The 25,960-nt window shown below is 39.2% G+C and overlaps 1 protein-coding gene and 1 long non-coding RNA gene across 2 annotated transcripts in view; one reads left to right on the plus strand and one right to left on the minus strand.

Annotated features, from left to right (window-relative positions):
• Positions 1-12,154: 12,154 nt before the first annotated feature.
• LOC115166778 (uncharacterized) lies at positions 12,155-18,651 on the minus strand. The gene is made up of 2 exons (XR_003870364.1): positions 18,265-18,651; positions 12,155-12,693 (listed from the first exon to the last, which is right to left on the minus strand). It is a non-coding gene; the product is annotated as an uncharacterized LOC115166778 (long non-coding RNA).
• A 4,479-nt stretch (positions 18,652-23,130) lies between these two features.
• The window catches only part of trpm5 (transient receptor potential cation channel, subfamily M, member 5), a 45,958-nt gene continuing 43,128 nt past the window's right edge, over positions 23,131-25,960 (plus strand). Inside the window, exon 1 of the mRNA XM_029720565.1 lies at positions 23,131-23,232. Coding sequence (XP_029576425.1) covers positions 23,206-23,232 — 27 coding nt within the window. The 5' untranslated portion in view covers positions 23,131-23,205. The remainder of the gene's footprint in view (positions 23,233-25,960) is intronic.

Genomic DNA, 25,960 nt, shown 5'->3' on the forward strand with positions numbered 1-25,960 from the left:
TTCATCCTGGAAATTGTGTGGTGTCGTGGCCAATCAAAAGGGGACCGTCAGGCTCTCCCAGAAGTTTGGTTGGTGCGTAAAACCCGTAAATTCAGATAAGCAAAAATGTGTGATGGGTCTGCATTCAAAAAGATGTCGCTTACTTAATAATAATAATAATAATACTTATTATTATTATTATTATTATTGTTGTTGTTGTTGTTAATATTATTATTATTTTCACTGCATCAGTGATCGCATACACAGACTTTTCTGTACAATGTTTTTCCATTCAAAACAGCATTTATAGGGAACACGGTGAGCAACTGATGAGCAGCAGGTGCTTCTAATCAGGGTTGCCACTCATCTGCCAATCAAAAAGGGATGTAGCTTCTCTGGTCTACCTGTATACAAGTTACAATGTTCAATATAAATACAATGAATGTCCTTCGTTTCATTAAAACCAACCCAAGACCACATTAGACCACCCTTAAACCGTTTTATTTGTAACTTTATGGTGATATACTGACCCCCAGTGGCAAGTATTATAGCATCCACAATCTAACCCAGTGTTCAAATCAAAATGTATTTGTCACATGCGCCGAGTACAACAGGTGTAGGTAGACCTTACAGTGGGGTACCGGTACAGAGTCAATGTGCGAGGGGAACCGGTGTCGAGGTAACTGAGGTAATTATGTACATGCAGGTAGAGTTATTGAAGTGACTATGCATAGATAATAACAGAGAGTAGCAGCAGCGTGGGGGGGATAGTCTGGGTAGCCATTTGATTAGCTGTTCAGGAGTCTTATGGCTTGAGGGTAGAAGCTGTTTAGTAGCCTCTTGGACCTAGACTTGGCGATCCGGTATGCTTGCCGTGTGGTAGCAGAGAGAACAGTCTGTCTAGGGTGGCTGGAGTCTTTGACCATTTTTAGGGCCTTCCTCTGACACCTCCTGATATAGAGGTCCTGGATGGCAGGAAGCTTGGCCCCAGTGATGTACTGGGCCGTACGTACTACCCTCTGTAGTGCCTTGCGGTCGGAGGCTGAGCAGTTGCCATACCAGGCAGTGATGCAACCAGTCAGGATGCTCCCGATGGTGCAGTTGTAAAACCTTTTTGAGGATCTGAGGACCCATGCCAAATCTTTTCAGTCTCCTAAGGGGGAATAGGTTTTGTCATGCCCTCTTCAGAACTGTCTTGGGGTGCTTGGACCATGTTAGTTTGTTGGTGATGTGGACGCCAAGGAACTTGAAGCTCTCAACCTGCTCCACTACAGCCCCGTCGATGAGAATGGGGGCGTGCTCGGTTCTCCTTTTCCTGTAGTCCACAATCATCTCCTTTGTCTTGATCAGTTATCAGTTATTGTATCATATCAGTTGTATTATATCAATTATTGTATTATATCAGTTATCATATTATATCAGTTATCGTATTATATCAGTTGTTGTATTATATCAGTTGTTGTATTATATCAGTTGTTGTATTATATCAGTTGTTGTATTAAATCAGTTGTTGTATTAAATCAGTTGTTGTATTATATCAGTTATCAGTTGTGGTATCATATCAGTTATCAGTTGTTGTATTATATCAGTTGTATATCAGTTGTAGTATTATATCAGTTGTATATCAGTTGTAGTATTATATCAGTTGTGGTATTATATCAGTTATCAGTTGTTGTATTATATCTGTTGTATTATATCAGTTATCAGTTGTGGTATTATATCAGTTATCAGTTGTTGTATTATATCAGTTATTGTATTATATCAGTTATCAGTTGTTGTATTATATCAGTTGTATATCAGTTGTTGTATTATATCAGTTATCAGTTGTTGTATTATATCAGTTATCAGTTGTTGTATTATATCAGTTATCAGTTGTTGTATTATATCAGTTATCAGTTGTAGTATTATATCAGTTATCAGTTGTTGTATTATATCAGTTATCAGTTGTTGTATTATATCAGTTATCAGTTGTTGTATTATATCAGTTATCAGTTGTTGTATTATATCAGTTATCAGTTGTTGTATTATATCAGTTATCAGTTGTTGTATTATATCAGTTATCAGTTGTTGTATTATATCAGTTATCAGTTGTTGTATTATATCAGTTATCAGTTGTTGTATTATATCAGTTATCAGTTGTGGTATTATATCAGTTATCAGTTGTGGTATTATATCAGTTGTTGTATTATATCAGTTATCAGTTGTAGTATTATATCAGTTGTTGTATTATATCAGTTATCAGTTGTTGTATTATATCAGTTATCAGTTGTTGTATTATATCAGTTATCAGTTGTGGTATTATATCAGTTATCAGTTGTTGTATTATATCAGTTATCAGTTGTTGTATTATATCAGTTATCAGTTGTTGTATTATATCAGTTATCAGTTGTGGTATTATATCAGTTATCAGTTGTTGTATTATATCAGTTATCAGTTGTTGTATTATATCAGTTATCAGTTGTTGTATTATATCACTTATCAGTTGTAGTATTATATCAGTTATCAGTTATTGTATTATATCAGTTATCAGTTATTGTATTATATCAGTTATCAGTTGTTGTATTATATCAGTTATCAGTTGTTGTATTATATCAGTTATCAGTTGTTGTATTCTGCCCATTGAATAATCCCCTGTAGTGTAGCCCTGTGTATCACATTGTTCTGATGGGACTCCTGTACAGGTGCACTGGTGGTGCAGATAATGATGCAAATATAATGGAGCTCATTGGAGACTGTGATTGGTCAGAGGAAGGCCAGGGCGTGGCTTACCTACCTGCTGCTTCCTGGAGTCCCCAAGGGCTCACCTGGTGTCACTTGCCCCAGAGCAGAGATCGGTGACTGGAGGGAAGCTGACTGCACATTAGACCACAGCCATGACAGAGCGACAAGACACGCCTCTGGTAAGTAACTATGTTAGCGACTGTAAGTAGATCACATCTTATGAGGCACTGTTGAACAGGTTGGCCAAACTCTCCAACCTGTCTGTTGATTTGTCATCATTTATTTTTTTCCCATGAGTGTGCAGGCACTATTCTATATGTATGTCTGTGATAAAGTACTCAGCTTTTAAGAATCACTTCTTCTCTGACATTTATTTGGTTCTTGGAAATCTTATTTCACAACCTATTACAGAGATGGCAAATTGTATATTGTTACAGTTTGGATGCATTACAGCATTCTTCTTTGTGATTTGTAGACATGTTGTAATCATATGATTCATGGTGTAATGTGGCTCTAGTCTAGTGGAATGTCACTACAGATATGATAATATCTGATCTGATTCATGCTGTAATGTGGCTCTAGTCTAGTGGAATGTCACTACGGATATGATAATATCTGATCTGATTCATGGTGTAATGTGGCTCTAGTCTAGTGGAATGTCACTACGGATATGATAATATCTGATCTGATTCATGGTGTAATGTGGCTCTAGTCTAGTGGAATGTCACTACGGATATGATAATATCTGATCTGATTCATGGTGTAATGTGGCTCTAGTCTAGTGGAATGTCACTACAGATATGATAATATCTGATCTGATTCATGGTGTAATGTGGCTCTAGTCTAGTGGAATGTCACTACAGATATGATAATATCTGATCTGATTCATGCTGTAATGTGGCTCTAGTCTAGTGGAATGTCACTACGGATATGATAATATCTGATCTGATTCATGGTGTAATGTGGCTCTAGTCTAGTGGAATGTCACTACAGATATGATAATATCTGATCTGATTCATGGTGTAATGTGGCTCTAGTCTAGTGGAATGTCACTACGGATATGATAATATCTGATCTGATTCATGGTGTAATGTGGCTCTAGTCTAGTGGAATGTCACTACAGATATGATAATATCTGATCTGATTCATGGTGTAATGTGGCTCTAGTCTAGTGGAATGTCACTACAGATATGATAATATCTGATCTGATTCATGGTGTAATGTGGCTCTAGTCTAGTGGAATGTCACTACAGATATGATAATATCTGATCTGATTCATGCTGTAATGTGGCTCTAGTCTAGTGGAATGTCACTACGGATATGATAATATCTGATCTGATTCATGGTGTAATGTGGCTCTAGTCTAGTGGAATGTCACTACAGATATGATAATATCTGATCTGATTCATGGTGTAATGTGGCTCTAGTCTAGTGGAATGTCACTACGGATATTATCTGTAGTACATAATCATAGAATATAATCAAGTGCTATATTTACTTTTTGAAAAGGTGTTGAAATGCCACTGGGAATATTATTCCTGTGTTCACGTCGGTGGACCCACTCTGATGGTAAACACATCTTACAGCGTGTGGCTTTCATTCCTGTTGGGGGGTTTAAACTGATACTCAAATATCTGTGGGACAAATTCAGGTTTAATTCAACATTTCCTGTGGGCCTTGACATAAATGACTAGTTTTAACAAAAGAAAAGTCAACAATACTCTAACTTACATTCCAAATTATTAAAGTGGTAGAACACTTGTGAGCTCATAGAAAATCAGCATTCATTTGGAAACAAGTTATGACGTAGTGTGCATCATACTTCCTGAGACTGTAGAGTTGGTTGAAGTTACCTCGTCAAACTATTGGCCCATGACCTCATTATTTGAGTGATAACAGCCCACTAATCTAGTGGAACAGAAATCACAAATACAAACAGGCACCCACGTATTCCCTCTCCATTCTCCCCCCCCCCCACACACACAGCCTGCATGCCCCTATTCTGAGGAGCATACCGTACACATATACAAACAGGCACCCACGTATTCCCTCTCCATTCTCCCCCCCACACACACACCCTCTTCAATTGATGTCACTTGAACTCTTCCTGACCTTGCATGCAAATGTTATGTTTGCATGGACAATGGTCCTTTCCCCTCACACAGTCCTTCCTGCCCCACATTCAAATAAGACCCGTCGAGACCAGACTCACTTTTACATAAAAAAGCGATCGTGACAAACTGCACGCCATCAGTATGTCTTAACCCTCTACTACACATCGGTGCCCTCAGACAACACAACACCGTTTGGTAGGTTACTTTGTGTTGCCTAGGGCAACGTTGTGCCATACCTCTACTATGTTGTGTTGCCTAGGGCAACGTTGTACCATACCTCTACTATGTTGTGTTGCCTAGGGCAACGTTGTGCCATACCTCTACTATGTTGTGTTGCCTAGGGCAACGTTGTGCCATACCTCTACTATGTTGTGTTGCCTAGGGCAACGCTGTGCCATACCTCTACTATGTTGTGTTGCCTAGGGCAACGTTGTGCCATACCTCTACTATGTTGTGTTGCCTAGGGCAACATTGCGCCATAACTCTACTATGTTGTGTTGCCTAAGGCAACGTTGTACCATACCTCTACTATGTTGTGTTGCCTAGGGCAACGTTGTCAGTTTGGCTACTTTTCAGTGAAATATCATGCTCAATGAAAGATGTGATGTAAAATGATGGGCTTGGTCAATATCATACATACCCTCTGGTAGTGAGGACAGTTACCGAGAGGAAGACTGGACCCCACAATCAGGTTTGAGAAGCAGTGAAATACAAGTTTTAAATATTTTTGGGGTGAAAAACCTAAATGTTTACAGTAGAGGATTAAATGAGTTGGGGGGGGGTTGGATCTTTGCCCATAACCTGTCCAAACTATTGGCCATGATCCAATACATGTTACTGAGTGGCCAGTGAGGCCAAATACGGTAATAAGCTGAAGCTGCTTGTTTTTGCTGTGCAGGCATGGACCTTGAATCTCTTCCCATTTCTGATGATCATCTTTTACCAGGCATCCCAGGCAAATGAGCACTGTCAAGCAATGTTGACTCAAATGCAAATTCTTAATCGCTGCCAGTAGGAGACAAATCTTTTATGGTTCTTTTCCAGCAGTCTAATCTCATCTGACAGCCAACCCTCAGCTCAGTCTAGGGAAGAATATAGGTTAAATGCAGCAGTCTAATCTCATTTTACAGCCAACCCTCAGCCCTGAGGTGAGTGGCATCCATCGATTGAGAAGAAAAATAAAAGCCAACTACTCCTTTCAGTTACATGGACCAACTTTTCTGGTATTCAACGTGGCAGCCAATGAGGTTAACCTCTCCTCCTCTCCCTGTTCATCTAACTCCCTCTGATAACATCCCGCCTCATTTCATTCACATCCTTATCAGAGCTGTCTTATTAAGGTACATAGTGCAGCAGTTACATTTGCCTTTGAATATAGTTGGTTGTAATGTGTGTGGATAAAGGGGTGCTGACAGTGTGATATAGTTGGTTGTAATGTGTATTGATAAAGGGGTGCTGACAGTGTGATATAGTTGTTGTAATGTGTATGGATAAAGGGGTGCTGACAGTGTGATATAGTTGGTTGTAATGTGTATTGATAAAGGGGTGCTGACAGTGTGATATAGTTGGTTGTAATGTGTATGGATAAAGGGGTGCTGACAGTGTGATATAGTTGGTTGTAATGTGTATGGATAAAGGGGTGCTGACAGTGTGATATAGTTGGTTGTAATGTGTATGGATAAAGGGGTGCTGACAGTGTGATATAGTTGGTTGTAATGTGTATTGATAAAGGGGTGCTGACAGTGTGATATAGTTGGTTGTAATGTGTATTGATAAAGGGGTGCTGACAGTGTGATATAGTTGGTTGTAATGTGTATTGATAAAGGGGTGCTGACAGTGTGATATAGTTGGTTGTAATGTGTGTGGATAAAGGGGTGCTGACAGTGTGATATAGTTGGTTGTAATGTGTATTGATAAAGGGGTGCTGACAGTGATATAGTTGGTTGTAATGTGTGTGGATAAAGGGGTGCTGACAGTGTGATATAGTTGGTTGTAATGTGTATTGATAAAGGGGTGCTGACAGTGTGATATAGTTGGTTGTAATGTGTGTGGATAAAGGGGTGCTGACAGTGTGATATAGTTGGTTGTAATGTGTATTGATAAAGGGGTGCTGACAGTGTGATATAGTTGGTTGTAATGTGTATTGATAAAGGGGTGCTGACAGTGTGATATAGTTGGTTGTAATGTGTATTGATAAAGGGGTGCTGACAGTGTGATATAGTTGGTTGTAATGTGTATTGATAAAGGGGTGCTGACAGTGTGATATAGTTGGTTGTAATGTGTGTGGATAAAGGGGTGCTGACAGTGTGATATAGTTGGTTGTAATGTGTATTGATAAAGGGGTGCTGACAGTGATATAGTTGGTTGTAATGTGTATTGATAAAGGGGTGCTGACAGTGTGATATAGTTGGTTGTAATGTGTATTGATAAAGGGGTGCTGACAGTGTGATATAGTTGGTTGTAATGTGTATTGATAAAGGGGTGCTGACAGTGATATAGTTGGTTGTAATGTGTATTGATAAAGGGGTGCTGACAGTGATATAGTTGGTTGTAATGTGTATTGATAAAGGGGTGCTGACAGTGTGATATAGTTGGTTGTAATGTGTATGGATAAAGGGGTGCTGACAGTGTGATATAGTTGGTTGTAATGTGTATTGATAAAGGGGTGCTGACAGTGTGATATAGTTGGTTGTAATGTGTATTGATAAAGGGGTGCTGACAGTGTGATATAGTTGGTTGTAATGTGTATGGATAAAGGGGTGCTGACAGTGTGATATAGTTGGTTGTAATGTGTGTGGATAAAGGGGTGCTGACAGTGTGATATAGTTGGTTGTAATGTGTATTGATAAAGGGGTGCTGACAGTGTGATATAGTTGGTTGTAATGTGTATTGATAAAGGGGTGCTGACAGTGATATAGTTGGTTGTAATGTGTATTGATAAAGGGGTGCTGACAGTGTGATATAGTTGGTTGTAATGTGTATTGATAAAGGGGTGCTGACAGTGTGATATAGTTGGTTGTAATGTGTATTGATAAAGGGGTGCTGACAGTGTGATATAGTTGGTTGTAATGTGTGTGGATAAAGGGGTGCTGACAGTGTGATATAGTTGGTTGTAATGTGTATGGATAAAGGGGTGCTGACAGTGTGATATAGTTGGTTGTAATGTGTATGGATAAAGGGGTGCAGACAGTGTGATATAGTTGGTTGTAATGTGTATTGATAAAGGGGTGCTGACAGTGTGATATAGTTGGTTGTAATGTGTATTGATAAAGGGGTGCTGACAGTGCGATATAGTTGGTTGTAATGTGTATTGATAAAGGGGTGCTGACAGTGTGATATAGTTGGTTGTAATGTGTATTGATAAAGGGGTGCTGACAGTGTGATATAGTTGGTTGTAATGTGTATTGATAAAGGGGTGCTGACAGTGATATAGTTGGTTGTAATGTGTATGGATAAAGGGGTGCTGACAGTGTGATATAGTTGGTTGTAATGTGTATTGATAAAGGGGTGCTGACAGTGTGATATAGTTGGTTGTAATGTGTGTGGATAAAGGGGTGTTGACAGTGTGATATAGTTGGTTGTAATGTGTATGGATAAAGGGGTGCTGACAGTGTGATATAGTTGGTTGTAATGTGTATTGATAAAGGGGTGCAGACAGTGTGATATAGTTGGTTGTAATGTGTATGGATAAAGGGGTGTTGACAGTGTGATATAGTTGGTTGTAATGTGTATGGATAAAGGGGTGCTGACAGTGTGATATAGTTGGTTGTAATGTGTGTGGATAAAGGGGTGCTGACAGTGTGATATAGTTGGTTGTAATGTGTATTGATAAAGGGGTGCAGACAGTGTGATATAGTTGGTTGTAATGTGTATTGATAAAGGGGTGTTGACAGTGGGTTTATTCAGGTCTCTTGAATACATAAGCAGGGAAGATCATATGAAAATATCACCAAGGAAACATGTTTGACATTGCTTCTTGGGGAACGTAGTATCCATATTTCCACTGACTGACTAATGGATGGGCCTACAGTTCAATATCTTTTTATATGAGTTGTAAAAATCATGTTTAGCTTTCTAGCTAGCACACAGTTTAAACAAATGAACAAGCTAGCACATTCTGACTCTGTTCATTTGCTGTGATTTGTCACCAAATGTTCGTATATTTATTTTTTAATTGTTAAACAAATGTAGGGTGAGGCAACTTGAGCTCAGAGCCCTGGACAAAGGAGTGGAAAAAAGTTAAATCATGAAGGGAATTCTATCAGTGGGTGGGCAATGGCAAGCCCTTGGGACAGATCTAATGAATAATTTATGGTAAAATTGGATGCCTTGGGGCGACACAATATAGATAGACCATCTGTTTCTGGAGGAATGTGCTCTACTCAGGGCAGAATTCATTCAATTCAAACTACTGCAGGTACAGAAAATAATATTGACAACTCCATGAAATATGGAACCAAAATTAACATAAATGCTGTGAAAAAGTGACTATATTCAACCATATACCACTGTGTACTAAACTAGTTGATTCGTTTCTTCATTAAACATCTAAAGACTGTGTATAAAGACATTTCTTTACTTAAAATGTATAAAGAGTGCCACCATTTTGACTAATAGTATGTCAAGGTAGCCTATCGGTCTTAATTGGTTAGGCCTACAGATAGAACGGGTTAGAGTTTGGGACGAAAATATTTGAATGCGTTTCTGCACGAGAAGGATAATTCAACACATTTGACTGAGAAAATGTTTTAACTTTGAGGAAGAACGGGTTGGCGGGGAGGGTCTGGGAGCGTTCGTTTTGCCACCAATCCGCATTTGCAGGTGAAAGAAATGGCACACTTTCTCCACATGTCCCTTCCATGTCGCAAGCCCCGATGCCAGATGGCCACTTACCAATACCCTAAAGAATTTATTTTCTTGCTGTATGGCCAATCCTTGACTTGCGAACGTTAAAAATTGTCCTGCAAAGCTCCCACTGCATAATTTTATACGCGCATCGCTCATACTCACGGTTTTGCACGATTGCCATCGCGTTCACGATTGACTTAAATGCATTTCCATAGTCACGCTTACTCGTTACTCTCAAAACTATTAGGTTGTACTTCTACTAGAACCAGACCAAATCTGATACATTTAATTGTGGTTGTATTCATTAGTCTTTGATAGGTCAATTTAAAAGTTGACACGTTACTCTACAGGCAGACGTAGGTTAAGATACAATGTATTGCACTTCTGAACTTGTTTATGACAGACGTATTTTCTTTAGAAAAGGTAAGTCAAATAGTGTGCACCTGCCATTAACGGTTGGCCATCTTCATAGCCTGATATTATTGAAAAGCACTTGGAGTTAACACAGAATTTGAAAAGAAACGACAATCATGTGCAGGTCTTGATTACGTGTTACATTGTTTGGTCTAGTACTATACAGATGTCTAGGGTGTTAACCTCTACGGGCCACGGTGGCAGTATTGAGAATTTTGAAAAAAATACGTGCCCATTTTTAACTGCCTCCTACACCAACTCAGAAGCTAGGATATGCATATTATTAACACATTCGGATAGAAAACTCTGAATTTTCTAAAACAGTTTGAATGGTGTCTAAGTATAACAAAACTCATATTGCAGGCAAAAACCTGAGAAAAATAGATTTAAAAAAAAATGAGAATTTTGTGGCTGTACTATTTAGTGTCATTGTTTATTAGATACCATAGTGAGAAAGGATTCAGTTCGCAACTCCTACGGATTCCACTAGATGTCAGCGATCTTTATAAAGTTGTTTGAAGCTTCCATGATTAACAGGGAGCAAATTAGAATGCATTGAAGTTGACGTCCGTGGGATGTCGTCACTTCCATTATGGCCTGCACCTGCGCAATCATGAGACACGAGACATTTTTAAAAAACGTTTTTCTAGACACAGGTGAAGTCGGGTTGAAACATTACTGATGTTTCACGTTAAAAATGGCTCTAAAGATTGATGCTAAACGTTTGACATGTTTGAACAAACATAGATTATTTTTGTAACTTTTTGCCGTGACTTCACACACCCCCCCGCGCTACTTTTTAGTAGCCACCGAAGCACTAACAACATGGAACAACTTGGAGTTATTTGGACATCAATTATGAACTTTGTCAAAAGAAACCACATTTGTTGTGGACCTGGAATTCCTGGAACTGCCAATGGATGAAGATAATCAAAGGTAATGGATTATTGACAATAGTATTATTGATATTACATGGTTACAAGATGATGCTAAGCTAATTAGGCTAGCTTATTGTTCTTAGCACAGCACCTGGTTTATTGCAACTTGTGATTTCCCAGTAAAGTTATTTTGAAATCTGGCAAGACAGTATCATTTACGAAATGTTAAACTATAATTATTTGAATGACAATATTATAATTTACCAAGGTTTTCGAATAGTAATTTTGAAAATTGTAACGTTGTTCACCGGAAGCATTTCAGAGAAGAAAAAAAAAAAAAAAAAAAACAGAATTTCACCGCTACTGTAAAATGCGGTTTTTGGATATAAATATGAACTTGATGGAACAAAAAATGCATGTATTGTATAACATAATGTCCTAGGAGTGTCATCTGATGGAGATTGTCAAAGGTTGGTGCATAATTTTAGCTGGTTTCTGCTTTTGGTGACGCCTGACCTTGAATTGAAAATGGATGTTTGTACTTTTGTGGCTATGTACTGTCCTAACATAATCTAACTTTATGCTTTTGCCGTAAAGCCTCTTTGAAAATCGAACAATGTGGTTAGATTAAGGAGATGTTTCTTTTAAATGGTGTAAAATAGTTGATTGTTTGAGAAATTGAAATTATTAGATTTTTGATGTTTTGAATTTCCAGCCTTGCTAGCAATCCCGTCTCAGGGTTCATTGCTAACCCGTGGCCTCAACAGGCACAAATCAGAGAGATCTTCTCCAATACCCTGTTAAGGCAGTCAGAAAACCTCCACATTGGTCTCATATCGGAAATATACTTACATGTTGAATGGATCAGTTGATTTGCATATCGACAGTGAGGGCAATATCATCTGCATCTCCGTGCGGAATTATGAGCAGTAAATTATAGCTCGTGGGATTAGTATATCTACCAACGAGCCATAATGGAGGCAGATCTCATAAGTCATCCATAGTAGGAGGGCTAGTCTATAGGTCTACTGCTGCTACAATTTATTGAGGCACTCTTCAAGTGCTGTCAAATGGAACGACTGCTGCTCTTATTGTTTCTCTAGTGTGTGAGGGGTGTGCATGGGCAGGTGGTGTCCCTGTTCACCTCGTTAGCCATTTGAGGGCTCACTAATGCAACAAAGTAAGCAGAAAGTCAAAATGTAAACTACATTGTTTTAATAAGTTTCCCCAGCTACCATTTAAACAATCGCAGAAAACTTAGTTGAATTAAAACATAAGTTAGTTGAAATCAAATAAAATATTTTAAATAGAATAAGACATTGTTACTTCGGCAAAAAAAACCTAGGCCAACATCTTTTGTCCAACCGAAAAATGCAAAAAAGGCAGATGACCTACGTAGCAAATTAGCCTTAAGTATCATTTGAGGGCTCACTAATCAATACAGTGAGCAGAAATGCAAATAAATTGTCTTTCACAGATATCATTTAAAACAATCTCAGACACGTAATAAATTAACACAAGTTAGTTGAATTATTTTTTAAATACATATGTTGCCTTATTTGGGAGGGTTACTCCATCTTTTGTCCGAGATGAAAATATTAACTGCAGAAGCGGCAGATGGTAGCATTTGTCAGCGTGGTTAATCGAACGGGTCCCTCTGCGTGGCGTTCAAGGGGAATTGAGTGAAGAATTGTGCTGGGGGCTAGTCATCTCATTTCTTCTCCTCATTGGGAACAAATCTGCAGGGAAGAAGTGTAGAACGGTTAGCCTTCAATTCATAGTCAAAACAAGAACTTCGTTATGTAGTAATGTTTTATGATTTCACTGCCATACTGTGTTTGATCTTGTCTAGCCATCTTGTCTCAAGAGGACCACAATGGAAATAAGTCCCAGACTTTGTTTTATCCATGTGCATGTATGGCTTAAGTTGTGCTTTTAAAAAAATATATTTTTAAAGTGGTCAAATTAATAAACTAAACTAGTTGGCAAGTCATTAAAACAAGTTGCTCATTAAGGAGTTTGTGTTAGTGGCAGCTAGTTATTCAGGGCAGTTGAGCCTCACCTGTTCTGTTAAAATAACTACAGGGAGAGATAGAAAGTTCATGCCCCCTTGGGTGTTGCCATAGTTACAGTAGATATTCCAATCCAAGAAGCCTCAAGGTCAGCCATAAACAACACAAGTTGGAAATTGCAATTTCAACAATGAGTGGTTTGGAAGGAGTCAGTGGCTGACCTGCAAAGCTGCCAGCTAGTTGGCAGAGGGTGTGGGGTCAAAGTCTGGGTTTAAGGGTCTCTTCTCCAAGCTTTTAAAAAAGAAAGTTTGAGAAGAGGTGGGGAGGGGAAGAACAAGTGCCGACTGGGAAAATGAATGAGGGTTCAAAATCTACCTCGGAGTTCCAAGTCTAGAGCGCTGACAAGTCAACCTGGTTTCAAACCCCCCAAGTTATCTAGAAAGCACCATAAATCCAGAGAATTCCAAACTGACAAAGTTAAATGATAATTTGCCCACAAAGACCACCTTCCTGTTCAAGTGAGCACTGCAGTGAGTCCAAAAATGTATTGTATGCTGCATAAGTTATGTAATATGCCAGGGAGGTATGTATACTGTAGACTTGGTCCCTCCCCCCTCCCATATTAGCCTGATGTTTTAACTTGGTTGTGCACATGTAACCTACAGCCCATTTTAGATAACTGTCATCGAATATTGTAAGAGCTTTCATTGTTCGCTTTATATGCCCCCTTTATCCTATGGGTCTGACTTGTACAGGAAGAACTTTTTTTTTTTATTAAAGCCCACGTTCTGAATTCTGTCATTGTACATTTCAAAAGTGCTGAACAAAGTTAATCTTCACATGCTCATTGTCTTAATCAGAATTAGATTACCTCTTAATCGAGCATCCTTGCCTTGCCATAGTTTGTACTATTATTTAACTAGGCAAGTCAGTTAAGAAATCTTATTTTCAATGACGGCCTAACAGAACATGGTTTGCCCCACCGAAATGTAGACGCTAAAAATCGCCACTGTGTAGACTTACCTATAATTTGAGTAACGTTGACTGCACGTTCATAAGATGTCCTTACTCCGAATACATAGTGTTGGGTTAGAGTTACATTTCCTCGTATTGGGGACTACTTCGATGGAACAAAGTGCAGTCTGATAGAGGGGTTTGGTTGAGGCAACAACCACGTACATGAGTGAACCTCTGCGCTATAGTCTGTCGAACGTCACAACCTGACCTCTCATACCTCCAGATTGTCGACTCCTGGTATAAGGTCGATGGTTCCAGATAAGTTCCGACAAAAGCTTGTATGGCGAAACAGTTGCTCTGTGCAACCGGGCTCTCCAAACCAGTTGGTGACGGAAAGTTTGTCAAGACATCCAGTTATATGTCCAGTCTTGAAGAAATAGGAAATTGATTCACACTGGGCTGTTTCTAACGTCAACTGCGACCTGTGGATGTAGGTAGGCTTTTAAAGGACCGAGGATGCCGCCTAATGTGGTTAACTTTCAGGTGGTTTAATGTTTCACTATGGTAATTAAATTATTTCTTTCGGTGTGCTCTGCATTGCGCATCAGAGTGAAAAATAAACCATACATAATATTGAAGGTTAGCCAAACAATAATTACAACCCTGGAGCAGTAAAATACACACCATAGAGAGAAAACATGTCACTAGGATCCAGTCTGGAACAACGACTATTCATATGGCAGACAAGCCTATATACACAGAAGCTAAATGTTTTTACATTTGAATTAAAGGTAACCTTTTTTAATTCCAGGCTTTATCTAAATATCCGGAAATACAAGGGACAAAACAAATTTCAATTTCTCCTAATCACTCAACATAGTGCCAGTGTAGCTTCCGTCTCTTTCCTCGCCCCAACCTGGGCTTGAACCAGGGACCCTCTGCGCAGGTCGACTGACACCCCGCGAAGCATCGTTACCCATCGCGCCACAAAAGCCGCAGCTCTTGCAACGCAAGAGGAACAACCACTTCAGGTCTCAGAGCGGGTGACGTCACTGATTGAAACGCTATTCGCGCACCACCGCCAACTAACCAGCCATTTCACATCGGTTACACCAGGGTATATCTGATGTGCTGTCTGGAATAAGAGCAAGCATGTATCGTGGTAGAAAAGGGCAATCGAGGATCAAATGAGTTTAATTCTCCATTTCTAGGTCACAATAGTAACATCGTCTTTCCGCTTCACCACAATACCGACCTGTTTCAATACGCAGAGGCATAATCCCTGATCTGTGCACAGCTTTTAGGAAGGTCATACATATCATAATATCTTAAAGAATTCACCCGTAACCAGGTTCATGATTCATCTCCACCCATTGTCTTCATATGGAATCAGTTGTTTAATCATATCTATGTTTCCCTTAAATGTAGATTCGTGCAGATGTTCAGACATGTTGCCCAGGCATAGGGGTCTATGGTTAGAGCCCACCGAAACAGCTAGCCATTCTGGCATATCCAACAGTCTAATCCATATCTCACCTGGGTCCCAGCCCATGGCCCCAGTTATTGCAAGTACAGGTGCAAATTTATGGAGACCTAAAAGTAACGTACTGCTCTGCTATGAACATGGTCGTTTTTAAAATCTTAGCACCCCACACTCCTGCAGCATAGTCCAGAACAGGACACGCATGTGATACAGTTTGGAATACGTAGCATAACCAATATCTTGAGTTTCCTATAACTCAGAGCTCTACTTGCCGAGTCGGCCAGGGCAGACGTTGCGTATAGAAAGGTAACATGTTTATCAATAAACAGCAATATTTATAAAATGTTAGTCAACTGAAGAACGTTCTCACCAAAGCACTTCTTAGTAGCTGGTTTTCTAAAATGCATTATCTGTGTTTGTCTGGTTCATCATGAGTTGCCATTTATACACCAATTTGACTGCAGATTACATCTTCCGCAGTTCTTGTTATGCCATCAAAATAATACTTAACATTACATTATTTCTTACTCCAATATTTAACTTTTTTACCAAATCATTTATAAAACAAAGCCCGTGAAGGCGTCTCCTTGTTTACACCCGAGGGTGTGGGAAACCAATCTGTACGATACTCATTAACACGCAACTGGTACTTTGTGGAGACTGGCTTGCTTGATAAAATGTCCCATCAACCCCTGTCTTCAAACTACAGGCTAAAAGATCCCCATTTACAAAATCAAAAGCTTTCTGGAAAAAAAACGAAACATGCAAAAGTAGGCTTGTCTTCATGTAATCCAGTTCTGATTATTGTACAGACAGAAGATATGCTCTGGATTTACGAAAAACATTTTCTTCCACCATTTAAATACGGGTTAAATGTATAAGAGGGTTCTAACGTATTTTCCAGTTTAGTTCAGGGAACATGTTATAAAATTATTCCTCAAAATGCCACGTTGGTTACTTGAGAAAAAAACCCTTAAGTACCTGTGTAAAATCAGAGTTCAGCCCCCCCCCCCCCCCATTACAATGCTTGTACTAACTTATTTGGCGTAAACTGTTGAGGATCTCTTGTCTGCGTCTCCTCAAGGTGTAATAACTGACCCTCTGATATCTGTTCAAAATAGCCAGTCAACACATGCTGCTTTCTTAAATTCCTTCCTACACTGTTCTCTTGTATTCCTGTTTTTACACTAACAATACGTACTCAGCCTTGTGCATTACTGACCATAAATCCACTAACTCATTCCAAAAACTCATGTTTGGTTTGATCATGTCACGCCCCCATATTTCAGAATATATAACATAACATTTTTCACACCACACATCCAAATCAAACGTTTAGGCATCTTCAGAGTTGAGATGAGTTCGAGCTTTACTGGATTTAAATTGAAAAGGCAATGAGCAGAGACTGCGTTCACGGTAAACCCTGCATATGTCGGCTCAATCGGAAATGACCTTTTAAAGCAGATCTTCTGCAATACGAATGGAATCTAGCCTTACAGGTGGACATTTTAAAAAGGCTTTATACCGTGTAGACCAACACCTTTCCAAACAAAAAACGTTGCTTCGAAAATGTGCCTTATCCTCAGTGGAACATGTAGAGCTAATAGGTTTCAGAACATAGGCCGTTATTTGAAGCCTGTTCCAATGATACAGGCGAGGATAGGCTAATCAATATACTGGTTACTACTTTAAGCGTTTCTGCCTAGCCAAACTGAAGGACAATTGAGAACCTACTGATTTTTTGGGGTTGTTGCTTGAATGTAAATTGTGGTGTCGTGGCCTATCAAAAGAGGAACATCGGGCTCTCCTAGAAGTTTGGTTGGTGCGTAAAACACGTAATTCCCGATATACAAAAATGTGATATCCGCATTTAAAGTTGTCGGTCATATTGTCGCTGCATCAGGGATGCGTACACAGACGTTTCTGCTTTCCAGCCTTCAGTGTTTAGGTACAAATCTTTTTCATTCAAACCAGCACTTAGTGAACACAGGTGAGCAGCAGGTGCTTCTAATTAGGGTTGCCACTCATCTGCCAATTAACAATGTGGCTTCTGGTCTACCTGTATACAAGTTACAGGCAAGTGGTGTGGCGGCCTCTCGTGTGGCTTATTCATTTCCAATATAAATATATTGTTCATAATGTGGGTTTAGCATGTTCCAGCAGAGCCAACATGAGACCACCCTCGAGCTGTTTGTGACGTTATGGTGATATAGTTGCCACTGGGGGGGTCAGTAAAGCATCCACAAGCTAGGGTCTATTTGGGAGGGAGACCCACATTTTTAGCAACAAAAAAAAACTAGAGGCTTGCATGTTATTTTGGCATTAATATGTGTCACATCAGTTTGCAAACGTAACAAAAATGTATAAATGAGTTAAAGCCCATACAGACAAGTATGTCTTAAGGCAGCGCCAAAATGCATGCGTTTCAGCCTAGCTCAGTGCTTTCTGCAGTGGTGCGGCAAGCCAGCAGAAAATAGGAACATTGCGCCATGATTGGCTCAGTGTTCTGTCACGCATGGGGACAGTACATCGCCAAGTTTAAGCGGCTAGTAAGGATAGACATCACATTTCAGCCCTTTGGGTCCAGACATGTAATATAATTCTACGTGCCTTTCCAAGGCGGCTCAATGTCATCGGCCACAGATAAAATTAAATGTACAGTAGCTTTGATTGGACTGAACATGGCAATATCTTAGCTAGTGGCCATCATTAATCAAGTGGACGATCTACTGGCAAATCCATTTTAATCCTTGTCATATGAAGAGTAATTATAGATAAAACGTATAGGTGCGCATCGGCCATAAAGATCACACAACAAGTTGAAAATAACCCCCCAGAACCGCTAGTGCTTGGCTTACCTGCGTGCGCCAACTTCTGACTCCTGGTAGAAGGCAGGCATCGACTCCGCTGACATTCCTTCCCATTCGTAACTCCCGGGAATTGGTGTGTCTGTCTCGAAGTGGAAATTCCATCGACGCTGGTCTCGTTCAGAGATTTCCTTCAGCGTCGCCTTCAACTCGCGGTTCAGCGCGTCATGGTCGATGGGTCCAAATAAGTTCCGACAAACGCTTGAATGGCGACGGGGAAGAGTTGCTCTCTCTGCCACCGGGCTTGCCAAACCAGTTGGCGTCTGAACGTTTGTCATGACGTCCAGCAATATTTCCAGTCTTGAATAAATAGAAAATGGATGTTACCTCTAACTTCCCGCTGCGATCACTGCCATTTTGTGAGCGGAGGTAGGCTATTTAAAGGCCCGAGGATACCGCCTATATATTGCCCGGTCTTGATTATTGGTTGTCCATTAGCGTGAAAACACGCCCCTTTCACCTTTTAAATGGCGTGATTGTAGTCTAATTAGGCGTTTTTGCCGTTTGATCAGTTCATTGGTCAATTTCAGGTTAATATTACTCAGAGAGAATATATGAAGGTTTGCAAAGCAATTCCACTTCCTTTACTTGGACTTATTAAGTGCACTTTGTTATATGAGGTTGTTCCCTGTTGTCCAAGTTTACAAATAATGACTGGAGTCTTTTGGATAAAAAAATTCAACAATAAGTGGATATGATCGGCAGTTAATGAAGTCATTTTTGGTGATTATAATTCAATATATTGCTAGGGACGTGACCGACCACCATGCTATGGTCAAAAGCGACTACCTTTTACCTTAATTGGCCGGTTATCCCAAAAGTTAAAGAAACACATTTTAAAATATGTTCTTCCATTTATCCAGTTAAGGATTTCTTGCACAAAAGATTCCATTTTGACAAAATGCCTTGTGTTTTATGTTCCTCTGATTCAGAATCTATACAGCATTTATTTGTTTCATGCTGCCATTCTAGTGAACTATGGATTGAAATTCATGAATGGTTGTGTATAAAATCTCCAGAATGACCTATGTTTACCTTTGATGATGTTAAACGGCGTTATGCTTATCCTTGTAATTCCCATCATAACTATTTTATTAACATCATTATTCTCTTGGCCAAATACTATATTCATAAATGTAAATGGAGTCATGTCTCTGAATGTCTGTTAATGTCTCATTGCCTTGTCGCATATAAATGATGTCCTGAATTATTCCTTTTTGGGGGGGGGGATTCGCCTGGTGTTCTATTATTATTTTATTGTTTCATTGTATTCACAGGAATGTCCCTGTATTGATGTGTAATATTGTTATTGTTGCAATAAAAATAAACATAACATTAAAATAGTAGTCTAATTGGGTGGGTATTTGGAATGGCACCAAATGAGGTTCACTTTTGGAAGTTTAATGACAGCCTTCTGCACTGCAGGAGTGATTGTAGCCTACGTATTTCTGCTGTTTAGGGCTGGATTCAATCTGTATCGTCGAAATCGCGGAAGATCCGCGTTATAGCTGGATTGAAATGTAAAAGGAATGAGCGGAGACGGCATTAACTATAAACGCTGTCTATATCGGCTCAATCGGAAATTTCCTTTACATTTCAATGTAAATCTCATGCAATATTTCCGCGATACGGATTGATTCCAGCCTTTAATAAATGCGGCTATTTTAAAAGGTTTTAAACCGTGTTGGCCTTTACCTTTTAACAAAAGACAACTTTGCTTCGAAAATGTGTCATATCCTCAGTGGAACAGGTAGACAGCTAATAGGTTTCAGAACATTATAGAGGTTATTTGAAGCATGTTCAAATGAAATAGACGAGGATATGCTTATCAATATACTGGTTATTACACTCTGTTTAATTACTTTAGTCGTTTCAGCCTATCCAAGCTGAAGGAGAATTTGGAGAAAGTAATATGAATTGAAAACTTGGGTGGATTCATCCTGGAAATTGTGTGGTGTCGTGGCCAATCAAAAGGGGACCGTCAGGCTCTCCCAGAAGTTTGGTTGGTGCGTAAAACCCGTAAATTCAGATAAGCAAAAATGTGTGATGGGTCTGCATTCAAAAAGATGTCGCTTACTTAATAATAATAATAATAATAATACTTATTATTATTATTATTATTGTTGTTGTTGTTGTTAATATTATTATTATTTTCACTGCATCAGTGATCGCATACACAGACTTTTCTGTACAATGTTTTTCCATTCAAAACAGCATTTATAGGGAACACGGTGAGCAACTGATGAGCAGCAGGTGCTTCTAATCAGGGTTGCCACTCATCTGCCAATCAAAAAGGGATGTAGCTTCTCTGGTCTACCTGTATACAAGTTACAATGTTCAATATAAATACAATGAATGTCCTTCGTTTCATTAAAACCAACCCAAGACCACATTAGACCACCCTTAAACCGTTTTATTTGTAACTTTATGGTGATATACTGACCCCCAGTGGCAAGTATTATAGCATCCACAATCTAACCCAGTGTTCAAATCAAAATGTATTTGTCACATGCGCCGAGTACAACAGGTGTAGGTAGACCTTACAGTGGGGTACCGGTACAGAGTCAATGTGCGAGGGGAACCGGTGTCGAGGTAACTGAGGTAATTATGTACATGCAGGTAGAGTTATTGAAGTGACTATGCATAGATAATAACAGAGAGTAGCAGCAGCGTGGGGGGGATAGTCTGGGTAGCCATTTGATTAGCTGTTCAGGAGTCTTATGGCTTGAGGGTAGAAGCTGTTTAGTAGCCTCTTGGACCTAGACTTGGCGATCCGGTATGCTTGCCGTGTGGTAGCAGAGAGAACAGTCTGTCTAGGGTGGCTGGAGTCTTTGACCATTTTTAGGGCCTTCCTCTGACACCTCCTGATATAGAGGTCCTGGATGGCAGGAAGCTTGGCCCCAGTGATGTACTGGGCCGTACGTACTACCCTCTGTAGTGCCTTGCGGTCGGAGGCTGAGCAGTTGCCATACCAGGCAGTGATGCAACCAGTCAGGATGCTCCCGATGGTGCAGTTGTAAAACCTTTTTGAGGATCTGAGGACCCATGCCAAATCTTTTCAGTCTCCTAAGGGGGAATAGGTTTTGTCATGCCCTCTTCAGAACTGTCTTGGGGTGCTTGGACCATGTTAGTTTGTTGGTGATGTGGACGCCAAGGAACTTGAAGCTCTCAACCTGCTCCACTACAGCCCCGTCGATGAGAATGGGGGCGTGCTCGGTTCTCCTTTTCCTGTAGTCCACAATCATCTCCTTTGTCTTGATCAGTTATCAGTTATTGTATCATATCAGTTGTATTATATCAATTATTGTATCAGTTATCAGTTATTGTATTATATCAGTTATCATATTATATCAGTTGTTGTATTATATCAGTTGTTGTATTATATCAGTTGTTGTATTATATCAGTTGTTGTATTATATCAGTTGTTGTATTATATCAGTTGTTGTATTATATCAGTTATTGTATTAAATCAGTTGTTGTATTATATCAGTTGTATATCAGTTGTAGTATTATATCAGTTGTTGTATTATATCAGTTATCAGTTGTGGTATCATATCAGTTATCAGTTGTTGTATTATATCAGTTGTATATCAGTTGTAGTATTATATCAGTTGTATATCAGTTGTAGTATTATATCAGTTGTGGTATTATATCAGTTATCAGTTGTTGTATTATATCTGTTGTATTATATCAGTTATCAGTTGTGGTATTATATCAGTTATCAGTTGTTGTATTATATCAGTTATTGTATTATATCAGTTATCAGTTGTTGTATTATATCAGTTATCAGTTGTTGTATTATATCAGTTGTATATCAGTTGTTGTATTATATCAGTTATCAGTTGTTGTATTATATCAGTTATCAGTTGTTGTATTATATCAGTTATCAGTTGTGGTATTATATCAGTTGTTGTATTATATCAGTTATCAGTTGTTGTATTATATCAGTTATCAGTTGTTGTATTATATCAGTTATCAGTTGTTGTATTATATCAGTTATCAGTTGTGGTATTATATCAGTTATCAGTTGTAGTATTATATCAGTTATCAGTTGTTGTATTATATCAGTTATCAGTTGTTGTATTATATCAGTTATCAGTTGTTGTATTATATCAGTTATCAGTTGTTGTATTATATCAGTTATCAGTTGTTGTATTATATCAGTTATCAGTTGTTGTATTATATCAGTTATCAGTTGTGGTATTATATCAGTTATCAGTTGTGGTATTATATCAGTTGTTGTATTATATCAGTTATCAGTTGTAGTATTATATCAGTTGTTGTATTATATCAGTTATCAGTTGTTGTATTATATCAGTTATCAGTTGTTGTATTATATCAGTTATCAGTTGTGGTATTATATCAGTTATCAGTTGTTGTATTATATCAGTTATCAGTTGTTGTATTATATCAGTTATCAGTTGTTGTATTATATCAGTTATCAGTTGTGGTATTATATCAGTTATCAGTTGTTGTATTATATCAGTTATCAGTTGTTGTATTATATCAGTTATCAGTTGTTGTATTATATCACTTATCAGTTGTAGTATTATATCAGTTATCAGTTATTGTATTATATCAGTTATCAGTTATTGTATTATATCAGTTATCAGTTGTTGTATTATATCAGTTATCAGTTGTTGTATTATATCAGTTATCAGTTGTTGTATTCTGCCCATTGAATAATCCCCTGTAGTGTAGCCCTGTGTATCACATTGTTCTGATGGGACTCCTGTACAGGTGCACTGGTGGTGCAGATAATGATGCAAATATAATGGAGCTCATTGGAGACTGTGATTGGTCAGAGGAAGGCCAGGGCGTGGCTTACCTACCTGCTGCTTCCTGGAGTCCCCAAGGGCTCACCTGGTGTCACTTGCCCCAGAGCAGAGATCGGTGACTGGAGGGAAGCTGACTGCACATTAGACCACAGCCATGACAGAGCGACAAGACACGCCTCTGGTAAGTAACTATGTTAGCGACTGTAAGTAGATCACATCTTATGAGGCACTGTTGAACAGGTTGGCCAAACTCTCCAACCTGTCTGTTGATTTGTCATCATTTATTTTTTTCCCATGAGTGTGCAGGCACTATTCTATATGTATGTCTGTGATAAAGTACTCAGCTTTTAAGAATCACTTCTTCTCTGACATTTATTTGGTTCTTGGAAATCTTATTTCACAACCTATTACAGAGATGGCAAATTGTATATTGTTACAGTTTGGATGCATTACAGCATTCTTCTTTGTGATTTGTAGACATGTTGTAATCATATGATTCATGGTGTAATGTGGCTCTAGTCTAGTGGAATGTCACTACAGATATGATAATATCTGATCTGATTCATGCTGTAATGTGGCTCTAGTCTAGTGGAATGTCACTACGGATATGATAATATCTGATCTGATTCATGGTGTAATGTGGCTCTAGTCTAGTGGAATGTCACTACGGATATGATAATATCTGATCTGATTCATGGTGTAATGTGGCTCTAGTCTAGTGGAATGTCACTACAGATATGATAATATCTGATCTGATTCATGGTGTAATGTGGCTCTAGTCTAGTGGAATGTCACTACAGATATGATAATATCTGATCTGATTCATGGTGTAATGTGGCTCTAGTCTAGTGGAATGTCACTACAGATATGATAATATCTGATCTGATTCATGCTGTAATGTGGCTCTAGTCTAGTGGAATGTCACTACGGATATGATAATATCTGATCTGATTCATGGTGTAATGTGGCTCTAGTCTAGTGGAATGTCACTACAGATATGATAATATCTGATCTGATTCATGGTGTAATGTGGCTCTAGTCTAGTGGAATGTCACTACGGATATGATAATATCTGATCTGATTCATGGTGTAATGTGGCTCTAGTCTAGTGGAATGTCACTACAGATATGATAATATCTGATCTGATTCATGGTGTAATGTGGCTCTAGTCTAGTGGAATGTCACTACAGATATGATAATATCTGATCTGATTCATGGTGTAATGTGGCTCTAGTCTAGTGGAATGTCACTACAGATATGATAATATCTGATCTGATTCATGCTGTAATGTGGCTCTAGTCTAGTGGAATGTCACTACGGATATGATAATATCTGATCTGATTCATGGTGTAATGTGGCTCTAGTCTAGTGGAATGTCACTACAGATATGATAATATCTGATCTGATTCATGGTGTAATGTGGCTCTAGTCTAGTGGAATGTCACTACGGATATTATCTGTAGTACATAATCATAGAATATAATCAAGTGCTATATTTACTTTTTGAAAAGGTGTTGAAATGCCACTGGGAATATTATTCCTGTGTTCACGTCGGTGGACCCACTCTGATGGTAAACACATCTTACAGCGTGTGGCTTTCATTCCTGTTGGGGGGTTTAAACTGATACTCAAATATCTGTGGGACAAATTCAGGTTTAATTCAACATTTCCTGTGGGCCTTGACATAAATGACTAGTTTTAACAAAAGAAAAGTCAACAATACTCTAACTTACATTCCAAATTATTAAAGTGGTAGAACACTTGTGAGCTCATAGAAAATCAGCATTCATTTGGAAACAAGTTATGACGTAGTGTGCATCATACTTCCTGAGACTGTAGAGTTGGTTGAAGTTACCTCGTCAAACTATTGGCCCATGACCTCATTATTTGAGTGATAACAGCCCACTAATCTAGTGGAACAGAAATCACAAATACAAACAGGCACCCACGTATTCCCTCTCCATTCTCCCCCCCCCCCACACACACAGCCTGCATGCCCCTATTCTGAGGAGCATACCGTACACATATACAAACAGGCACCCACGTATTCCCTCTCCATTCTCCCCCCCACACACACACCCTCTTCAATTGATGTCACTTGAACTCTTCCTGACCTTGCATGCAAATGTTATGTTTGCATGGACAATGGTCCTTTCCCCTCACACAGTCCTTCCTGCCCCACATTCAAATAAGACCCGTCGAGACCAGACTCACTTTTACATAAAAAAGCGATCGTGACAAACTGCACGCCATCAGTATGTCTTAACCCTCTACTACACATCGGTGCCCTCAGACAACACAACACCGTTTGGTAGGTTACTTTGTGTTGCCTAGGGCAACGTTGTGCCATACCTCTACTATGTTGTGTTGCCTAGGGCAACGTTGTACCATACCTCTACTATGTTGTGTTGCCTAGGGCAACGTTGTGCCATACCTCTACTATGTTGTGTTGCCTAGGGCAACGTTGTGCCATACCTCTACTATGTTGTGTTGCCTAGGGCAACGCTGTGCCATACCTCTACTATGTTGTGTTGCCTAGGGCAACGTTGTGCCATACCTCTACTATGTTGTGTTGCCTAGGGCAACATTGCGCCATAACTCTACTATGTTGTGTTGCCTAAGGCAACGTTGTACCATACCTCTACTATGTTGTGTTGCCTAGGGCAACGTTGTCAGTTTGGCTACTTTTCAGTGAAATATCATGCTCAATGAAAGATGTGATGTAAAATGATGGGCTTGGTCAATATCATACATACCCTCTGGTAGTGAGGACAGTTACCGAGAGGAAGACTGGACCCCACAATCAGGTTTGAGAAGCAGTGAAATACAAGTTTTAAATATTTTTGGGGTGAAAAACCTAAATGTTTACAGTAGAGGATTAAATGAGTTGGGGGGGGGTTGGATCTTTG

Source organism: Salmo trutta, chromosome 29 (genome assembly GCF_901001165.1).
Source record: "Salmo trutta chromosome 29, fSalTru1.1, whole genome shotgun sequence".
Classification (NCBI taxonomy): domain Eukaryota; kingdom Metazoa; phylum Chordata; class Actinopteri; order Salmoniformes; family Salmonidae; genus Salmo; species Salmo trutta.